The sequence below is a fragment of the Petromyzon marinus genome, chromosome 7, assembly GCF_048934315.1.
Source record: "Petromyzon marinus isolate PM22_M1 ecotype Great Lakes invasive population chromosome 7, UKy_Petmar_22M1.pri1.0, whole genome shotgun sequence".
In the NCBI taxonomy this organism is placed as follows: Eukaryota; Metazoa; Chordata; class Hyperoartia; order Petromyzontiformes; family Petromyzontidae; genus Petromyzon; species Petromyzon marinus.
Window position 1 is genome coordinate 12,122,304 of NC_133673.1, and position 10,406 is coordinate 12,132,709.

A 10,406-nucleotide genomic window follows, 5' to 3' on the forward strand; every position below is an offset into this window, starting at 1 on the left:
AGAGGAGGGGGGAGACAAAAATAATGGAAGCGGTCTGAAAACCACCGTAAGCGTGAACAATCAATTAAGACCCGAAATGGTTTATCAAATCCTTCCAATGATTGTTAAGCCAGAATCCATCTTCTCGGTTGAAATTGTCTGTGTTTGTATATGTGGATTGCCTCATGAACGAATCTTTCATGTGATGTGACATTGTCTTCTCCAAGACAGAGGTTCTTTGCAAGCCATCTGGTTACCATGAAAGATTCGTTCATGAGGCTATCCACATATACAAACACAGAGACAATTTCAACCGAGAAGATGGATTCTGGCTTAGCAATCATTGGAAGGATTTGATACACCATTTCGGGTCTTAATTGATTGTTCACGCTTACGGTGGCTTTCAGACCGCATCCATTATTTTTCGTCTCCCCCCTCCTCTTTTCCGAACATAGATGGACTCGTCCATCTGAATAACTGCCAAATTGCTCTCCGTGGTGCTAACGTTAAAAAAAAACGCCACTTTTTTCAAATTTTCTTGCTGTGGTTTCTCACACCTGATGATGATTGCTTGTGTTGCAGTCTACACGTCATGAGAATTGTATTGTTTTCTATTTTTATTATTTTATTGTTTCCCTTCTACGTGACTTTACCGAAAGAACCAAGAATACAAATTATTACCTTTCTATGCTGTCATAAAGCCACTTGGGCTCCTTGTTGAGGGGCACTTTCATAGAATGGAACTGTGCCATCTTGCACGCAATCAGTGCTGATAATTCTGGGTCCTTCAGGTCCATGCAGCTGAGTCGCTTACTCTTTAATAAAAGAAAAAATACTGTTTAGTTTGTGGACAGCATAGGTCGGAAAACGTCTAGATATTAAAGTCATCACATGGGAACATCAACACATAAATGCCAGAAAGAATTGGAGAGCTATTACCAACAACCCATGGATTCAGAAAACTCCATATGCTGGAAATGGATAAAGACACATGCCATGGGAATGCTGTTGTTGCTTCCTTTGTTGTATTCATTCAAGTTGTTGGACCGTTGTCATGGGTGGACATTCGTACCGGTATGAACTCTTCCAACCGGCCCTCTGGAAAGACCCCGTACAGTGCAGGTCCCAGCTTCCTTTCGGCCAACGTGGCAAACATTACACTCTCCAACACAAGCGAGCGAGGATCCTGCACCCACACATTCACAGCACAAGGTACATGTGGTATTTGTGAACTTTTAATTGGATAGAGTACAACCTCTTGCCAATCGGTACCACACGTTAGGGGCCCACCTGCAGAATGGCTCCGTACATGCGCAGGAGGACTTGCCGTGGTTCCCCTCCCATGCTTGGCACATCAGAACGCAGCATGCACGTGTACAGCAGGTTACTCAGTCCACCACTGTGCGATGACATGGGGTGAGAGAAAAGAGCATTCACAAATGTGTAGTGACATGGAATGGGTCACTACGTAGCATAGCGTGGGTTTCTGGCAGAGAAGGGGATCTGCAGTTGCAGCAGCCCTGTCTGTCAGAGGTCACGTGATAAGTCAGAGAGAGGGATGTAGGGAAAAGGTGATAGAGTGGGCACGTGAGGTAAGCCCGGGAATCCACGAGTAGGTTCTAGAAGGGGGGCGTGGCCTCAGCGGAGTGAGGCCACGCTGGGAGGATAAAAGGGGACCCCGAGCGAAGGCTCGGGGCTGTCGCCTGCAGTGGGATCCCGTCGTGCTGCTGGAGACTCCGTCTCCGTCTTCACCATCTCGGCGTCGTGAGTCAGGCAGTCTGCCAGCTGTCCTGACTGGGAGCTGTAGTTGCTTATTGTGGACAGTAAATAGAGTGCCTCCTACTCCTAGTGTCTCTGAGTGCGTCACTACAAATGTAAAATGAAAAGCACAAGTGATGGTACTGAATACTTTACAGGCACAACCATATAATGTGGTCATCTTTGGTGACGAGATGTTAACTTCCTCGCCTGGTGTACAGGAGGCCGTGGGTTTGATCATGACCCCGATGGCTGTATATTTGGCGTTTGCATGTTTTCCCCGTAGTCGCATGGATTTTTTTTTTTTACCGGGCCCTCTGGTATTTCCCTCCACATTTAGGAAAATGTGTTTAAAGTATTTGGCTGCTATAAATTTCCACGTGATAAGCCATTTCGCAGAGCTATTATTTGTGGTCAGGTCACATCTGAAGAAGAGCTATAAAGCTCAGTGGGCCGTACTTGGTAAAATAAAATAAAAATGTTTCGTTTCATTCTCTCTCATCACTTTATCTCATTACTTTATCTGTCTCTATTTTAATGCAGCCATTTAGAGTTCCAGATGTAATTCACGGATAGCCAAAATAGCAAGTGCGTGAATAATGAGGGAATTTTGCATGAAGAATAAAGTAATAATTTACAGCCCTTTGCCAATCCAAAACGAAGGCTAACCCACACCATGCTGGTCGTGGGGATTGTTTAACTATATTTCACCATGCTGGCCAGTGCTGACTGGTGGACCAGGACCGGTTCAGATTTCACTCATCACTCATGTCAGCCGTAGCTGGGAATTGCTGGGTTTGGAACACAGTGCACAAATCACTCCACCACCACCGCTCCACCATTTTGTTTCAAGCGAGAACTTGACAGTCAAGGAAAGCCAAGTTTGTGCAAGATATATATTGCATTCACGGTTATTCAAATATTCAAGAAATTAAATTAAATTAATAAAAAATACCTATTCTATAGATGTGTGTTCATAACATTGAGTGAAATAGTCTAGAAGTAGTGACAATTGGGTTTTTTAAAACCTGAAATGTGCGTAGTATATGCCCTGGGACTCGCTTGTGAATGGGCCTTAGACCCCCACGGATGACCTGGGACTGATTTAGTAAAGGGCCTCCTGGGAATGTCCTCAAACTGACTCGTGCTGACCTTGCTGCCCCAGCTGTTCCTGGGGATCATTGTTGGTCCTAAGCCCTGGTGCTTCATCTCCGCCTGTGCTTAGATTGTACTCTTTCACCTCCCTTCCACGTTTCCCTGCCTTGACCCCGAATCTCCCATCGCCACCAACTTCTACCTGAATGTATTTTTGTTTCTCCCATTTTAGTAAACTATCTTGAGCTGCGATTGCATTTAGATGCGATATAGATTGAAAGAGTTGCTGTTGTTTCCGAATGATAAGAACTTTGTTGTGATATGTAATTACCAACAGTGGCGCTTTTTCATAGCTGTAATACATTTGATGAGAAAAGGTGAGTATGTGAGGCTTCAATTACGTGACAACGCTGATGATGAAGTCCTCCTCGCTGATGTGTTTCCACGTCCCAGCGAGATATTCCCGGCAGCACTCGTACGCCCAGCGTCGCATCTCGGGCGGTACCTCCGATCGGAGGTTGAGCTGCTGCGCTTTCTGCACAGCGACCGCCTTCATACATATTCCATCGCTGGTCACTTTATCCTTGTCGGAAAAATTATCCCGACAGCTTCTTGAGCAAGTTCTTGAAATGTGCAGGCTCCTTACATTCCCACACCTGCCAAACACATTAGGCACAGCTGTCAGAAGATTGATGTTCTTGTCAGACCAACTAAATTCTATCGTACAATAAATATTGCGTTGTTTTAAAGATAACTGCTAAATTATTGATAAGCATGCACATTGCAAATATGATTTTACATTAATGGAGGGGAATAATTACAGAATAAATTTACACTTTTAAGCAAAAAAAATCCATAAAATACCTAATCTATATATTGCTAAATTAAAAGTATTTCTGGTAAATTTAAATATCATTGCCAAAATGTAAAAGTAACATACTTCACGACTGCATTTATGTGGCTAAGATGAATAATTTGATACTAAATTGTAATCCATTGGGTACATAAACAAATACACACTACTATATTTTTTTAAAATGTGCAATTTAATCAACAGACCCACATAATAAATGATCAATGGACAACTGCGCTTTATTCATTGGTAGTAAACCGAGTGGCACTAAGTCTCATCCATAGTTATCTCAGTATTGAAAGCATGGTACAAAAGGTCGCCATTTGTTGTAAGCACAGTGGAAATATCTGACCCTTACCCAACTGTGTAAATAAATCCTATTCCACATCCCCAGGTTATCTCGGGCAACTTTTTCTAAGATGTTTTGCTAAATATGTATAGCCGTCTTTCAATCCGCTACTGGACGAAGGCCTCCCCATTTCGCATGGGTTAAGGGAGTTGTTTCATCATGCTGGTCAGTGTGGCTTGAAGCTGGTGAGCACAAATGTGGGAGCACAGAAGCAAAGTACAACAATGCATATCGAGACAGCTTCATGTATCCACCACCACAAAGCTCCACGGCCCTGCGATGATCTGTTTGTGCACAATAGTCACCCACGCTCAACCCTGTGTGGGCTTTCAAGAGTACTTTGAAATGCTTTCACAGTGCAATGTCCTGGAATGGTCTGTTAGCAGTGCATATCTGGTAAACAGCAGATAAGAGGCAGATGTCAGTGCTACTGTTGTTTGTGAAAAGCCAGATGTAGTACTGTACAGTACTTTGAACCCCCCAATACATTCACAGACCGAAAGTAAATTTGGAATGCATGAATTGTTGGTAAGTTTGTGATTGGCATGCATATGTCAACGTATGCATGCAGTCCTATGCTTCAAATAATTTACAATTATCAGCACAACGAGTATGGTAAAGGATTACAATGTGTCATTTATCTGGGAAAGTCTCACTGGCTCTCAAGGGATGTTTGACTGCCTTCTAGTCCAAAGTTCGGAAATTTGCCCAATAGTTCGCACCTCAATCACGTTGCCTTAGTAGTAGTGTACATTTTTTTGAATGCAGTGTATAATCCTGTGCTGTAGGTAGAGCTCATGTACTGTAATAATTTACAGCTCCTTGTCAATCCACTGCTGGATGAAGGCCTCCCCTTCGCCACTGTTGACCTTTGCTGGGAATAGAACTCTGGTGACTCACCGTATCACCCTCACTCAGTGCACTGTACTGTAATATTTACGCACACGTATTCTACATTAAACGTTATTGCCATTGTTCGTGATTTATCCACTGCTGAATTGGCGCCTCCCCATGTCCTCTAATCTAAGAAGTCTTCCAAAGTTGGGCTCAAGGTAAATGATTAGAACGAAAGTCGCGCTGCAGTTCGCTACACAACCAACAACATCTGTCGCAGAGACATACCTAAGTGGAGTGAGTGTTACGTGAGTGAGGATCGGGATTATGAAAAGCATCATACCAGCGTTGTCTAAATAAAAGTGTTTTAGTCTGTGCATTAACGAAGAGAAGGAGAATGATGCAGTGTTTGTTACACGTGATCTCTTCTCTGGTCTGGACAATTACAAAGTCTCTACAACAACAAAAAATTTAAAGCAACAGAAATGAGTTTTTTTAAGGATGTAAACAAAAATGTCACGGACAAACATAAGATGAGTGACATAAATGTATTACGGATCGTAGCAGTACTGTAAAAAAAAACTAATTTGAGAAAGGCAACGTTATATTTCTTTCGGACACGCGATGAGCAAACAAGAGATTTAATAATTATTTTTTTTACCGGCAACATTATGGGTACAACTAGAAGCCAAGAGATACTCTTAAATTACGTAACAATTTTGAACTGGATGAAACTGAGTATTTGATGCAAAGTCATTGAGTAATATCATGTATTGGTTGCTGTTGTCTTCATAATGTTTGCCCTTGTAATAACTTGCTGATCCGCCCATACTGGATATCTCTGAACAAGAGCTTCATAGCTCAACGAATTCCTCCAAGTCTAAATAAAGATTATGATTCTGAAACAGCAGGAAATGCCAAGATCGCCGACATCTGTGAGATAAGGGCATGGCACAGAGCTGCAATGTTAATAGAGATACCATGTACACAGAGATACAATGTTAATAGAGATACCGTGTACACAGAGATGCAATGTTAATAGAGATACCGTGTACACAGAGATACAATGTGAACAGGAGATAGTGTACACAGAGATACAATGTTAATAGAGATACCATGTGAACAGAGATGCAATGTTAATAGAGATACCGTGTACACAGAGATACAATGTTAATAGAGATACCGTGTACACAGAGATGCAACGTTAATAGAGATACCGTGTACACAGAGATACAATGTTAATAGAGATACCGTGTACATAGAGATACAATGTTAATAGAGATACCGTGTACACACATACAATGTTAATAGACATACCGTGTGAACAGAGATGCAATGTTAATAGAGATACCGTGTACACAGAGATACAATGTTAATAGAGGTACCGTGTACACAGAGATACAATGTTAATAGAGATACCGTGTACATAGAGATACAATGTTAATAAGAGATACCGTGTACACAGAGATACAATGTTAATAAGAGATACCGTGTACACAGAGATACAATGTTAATAGAGATACCGTGTACACAGAGATACAATGTTAATAGAGATACCGTGTACACACAGATACAATGTGAACAAGAGATACAGTGTACACAGAGATACAATGTTAATAGAGATACCGTGTACATAGAGATACAATGTTACTAGAGATACCGTGTACATAGAGATACAATGTTAATAGAAATACCGTGTACACAGAGATACAACGTTAATAGAGATACCGTGTACACAGAGATACAATGTTAATAGAGAAACCGTGTACATAGAGATACAATGTTATACAGATACCGTGTACATAGAGATACAATGTTAATAGAAATACCGTGTACACAGAGATACAATGTTAATAGAGATACCGTGTACATAGAGATACAATGTTAATAGAGATACCGTGTACATAGAGATACAATGTTAATAGAAATACCATGTACATAGAGATACAATGTTAATAGAGATACCGTGTACACAGAGATACAATGTTAATAGAGATACCGTGTACACAGAGATACAATGTTAATAGATACCGTGTACACAGAGATACAATGTTAATAGAGATACCGTGTACACAGAGATACAATGTTAATAGAGATACCGTGTACACAGAGATAAATGTTAATAGATACCGTGTACACAGAGATATAATGTTAATAGAGATACCGTGTACACAGAGATACAATGTTAATATAGATACCGTGTACACAGAGATACAATGTTAATAGAGATACCGTGTAAACATAGATACAATGTTAATAGAGATACCGTGTACACAGAGATACAATGTTAATAGAGATACCGTGTACACACAGATACAATGTTAATAGAGATACCGTGTACACAGAGATACAATGTGAACAATAGACTTCATGTACACAGAGATACAATGTTAATAGAAATACCGTGTACATAGAGATACAATGTTAATAGAGATACCGTGTACACAGAGATACAATGTTAATAGAGATACCGTGTACATAGAGATACAATGTTAATAGAAATACCGTGTACACAGAGATACAATGTTAATAGAGATACCGTGTACACAGAGATACAATGTTAATAGATACCGTGTACACAGAGATACACTGTTAATAGAAATACCGTGTACACAGAGATACAATGTTAATAGAGATACCGTGTACACAGAGATAATGTTAATAGAGATACCGTGTACATAGAGATACAATGTTAATAAGAGATACCGTGTACACAGAGATACAATGTTAATAGAGATACCGTGTACACAGAGATGCAATGTACACACGCGTAAACATAATAAAACTAATTAACAAGTAGTACATAATCACAGCACACTTCCTCTGTGTTTAGCACAGCATTAGGCAGGAGTTATTAAAACATAAAAAAACACCAAAACACACGCGCACACACACACAGGCAAGTGGTGGTGGGGGGCTCTCTCAATAACGTTGTCAACCGGCACGTGGGACACCGCAGATCCATTCGCATTGCTCGCGACGCCGAGCTAAAACGAAGGCTGTCCAAACCACCACCAACAACAACAACAAAAATAATCGAGCGAAAGGGGCGACAGACCTGATGTGACGATGAGTTCGCCCCGGCCTGAGCACTCTCGCTGCTAGCACAGCGGCGCGTGCCAGCGCCTCGATCATCTTGAAAGCGCAAAACGCAGCGCCCTCGAAAGGGGGTGCCGCCAACCACTCGCCTTGACACCGTGGGGGGCCTCGCTGCTGACACTCGTAACGACTGAGAACGGGGGGGGGGACGACGACGACGACCCGAGGCTATTTTAACTTCTTATACCGATGCGAAGCGCTGCAAGGAGTGCGATTTAGGGGTGGGGTGGTGGATGATGGGGCCGGGACAGGCGAACGCGCGTCCGCTCAGCAGGGTGAAAGGGCACGGTCCAGCGGAGGTCGCTCCATCCCCCATCGCGCCGTGCGTAACTCGTCGCGGCGTGCCACTCCGACATGCCCCTCCGACATGTCCCTTCTTGTCTCTCGTAACTCGCAGCGGCGTGCCACTCAGACATGCCACTCCGACATGCCCCTCTTGTCTCTCGTAACTCGCAGCGGCGTGCCACTCAGACATGCCACTCCGACATGCCCCTCTTGTCTCTCGTAACTCGCAGCGGCGTGCCACTCCGACATGCCCCTCTTGTCTCTCGTAACTCGCAGCGGCGTGCCACTCCGACATGCCCCTCTTGTCTCTCGTAACTCGCAGCGGCGTGCCACTCAGACATGTCCCTTCTTGTCTCTCGTAACTCGCAGCGGCGTGCCACTCCGACATGTCCTTCTTGTCTCTCGTAACTCGCAGCGGCGTGCCACTCCGACATGTCCTTCTTGTCTCTCGCGCGACATGGGCGAACGACGGATGGCTTGCTGTGGATGTTGCCGCTGTTGCTGCTGGAGAAAAGAGTTCAGGGCGAATGAGTGAGAGTTGGAGGGGGAGAGCTGGAGAGAGTGAGAGTTGGAGAGAGTGAGAGTTAGAGAGTAAGAGTTGGAGAGAGTGAGAGAGTGAGTGAGAGTTAGAGAGAGTGAGAGAGTGAGAGCTGGTGAGAGTTGGAGGGGGAGAGCTGGAGAGAGTGAGAGAGTGAGAGCTGCAGAGAGTGAGAGTTTGAGAGAGTGAGAGAGTGAGAGCTGGAGAGAGTGAGAGTTAGAGAGAGTGAGAGCTGGAGAGAGTGAGAGTTAGAGAGAGTGAGAGCTGGAGAGAGTGAGAGCTGGAGAGAGTGACAGTTAGAGAGAGTGAGAGAGTGAGAGCTGGAGAGAGTGAGAGTTAGAGAGAGTGAGAGCTGGAGAGAGTGAGTGAGAGTTAGAGAGAGTGAGAGTTGGAGAGAGTGAGAGTTAGAGAGAGTGAGAGATTGAGAGTTAGAGAGAGTGAGAGATGGAGAGAGTGAGAGCTGGAGAGAGTGAGAGATAGAGACAGTTGGAGAGCGTGAGAGAGTGAGAGTTGGAGAGAGTGAGAGAGAGAGTTAGAGAGAGTGAGAGTTGGAGAGAGTGAGAGTTAGAGAGAGTGAGAGCTGGAGAGAGTGAGAGCTGGAGAGAGTGAGAGATAGAGACAGTTGGAGAGCGTGAGGGTGTGAGAGTTGGAGAGAGTGAGAGAGAGAGAGTTAGAGAGAGTTGGAGAGAGTGAGAAAGTGAGAGTTAGAGAGAGTGAGAGCTGGAGAGAGTGAGTAAGAGCTGGAGAGAGTGAGAGCCGGAGAGAGTGAGACAGTGAGAGTTAGAGAGTGAGAGTTGGAGAGAGTGAGGGAGTGAGAGTTAGAGAGAGTGAGAGCTGGAGAGAGTGAGAGTGAGAGAGAGTGAGAGTTGGAGAGAGTGAGAGCTGGAGAGAGTGAGAGAGTGAGAGTTGGAGAGGGTGAGAGAGTGATGAGTTAGAGAGAGTGAGAGTTAGAGAGAGTGAGAGAGAGCCGGAGAGTGAGAGAGTGAGAGTTGGAGAGAGTGAGAGAGTGAGAGTTGGAGAGAGTGAGAGTTGGAGAGAGTGAGAGAGTGAGCGTTAGTGAGAGTCAGAGAGAGTGAGAGTTGGAGAGAGTGAGAGAGTGGGAGTTGGAGAGAGTGAGAGAGTGAGAGCTGAAGAGAGATGAGGTAAACAGAACAACCCCCCAACTCCCCCGAAACCACCACACCACCCGTCAGCCCTAACCCAGTGAGAGCATGAAAACACCCGAGCGAGCCAACCCACACACCCACCCACACACCCACACACCCACCCACACACCCACACACACACCCACACACCCACCCATCACACCACCACGCCACCATCTGTCACCAAGACAAAAGATCACCCTCCCCGTTATAGCCTTGACAGACTGTTTAGGGCAAGTGCTGTTCGCGAGTAGCAACCTACAACCACGCCCGGCCGCCTTTGTCTCCCCAGTGGCGATGTTTACTGCACACCACAGCTGGTACTCATTTTGAGACCGAGCCGACCTAGGGGCCGTCCATGAATGACGTCACACGATTTTGGACGATTTTTGACCCCTACCCCCCTCGTCACATGACGTCACAAAAATGCATATCCCTCCCCCCTCAAATATGACGTCACAAAGCTCTGCT

At 44.4% G+C, this 10,406-nt stretch overlaps 1 protein-coding gene across 3 annotated transcripts in view; it reads right to left on the reverse strand.

The window, feature by feature from the left end:
• Positions 1 to 9,894, reverse strand: part of CHKB (choline kinase beta) — a 30,422-nt gene extending 20,528 nt beyond the window's left edge. The window contains exons 1-5 of one of the 3 annotated variants that reach the window (XM_076065394.1): positions 7,927 to 9,894; positions 3,234 to 3,488; positions 1,270 to 1,378; positions 1,052 to 1,165; positions 661 to 794 (exon numbers count right to left, since the gene is read on the reverse strand). In XM_076065394.1, the coding sequence (XP_075921509.1) occupies positions 661 to 794; positions 1,052 to 1,165; positions 1,270 to 1,378; positions 3,234 to 3,488; positions 7,927 to 8,003 (689 nt within the window). In that variant the 5' untranslated portion in view covers positions 8,004 to 9,894. The remainder of the gene's footprint in view (positions 1 to 660; positions 795 to 1,051; positions 1,166 to 1,269; positions 1,379 to 3,233; positions 3,489 to 7,926) is intronic. The other 2 variants (XM_076065395.1, XM_076065396.1) reach the window with 2 other exon arrangements.
• Between the last annotated feature and the right edge of the window lie 512 nt (positions 9,895 to 10,406).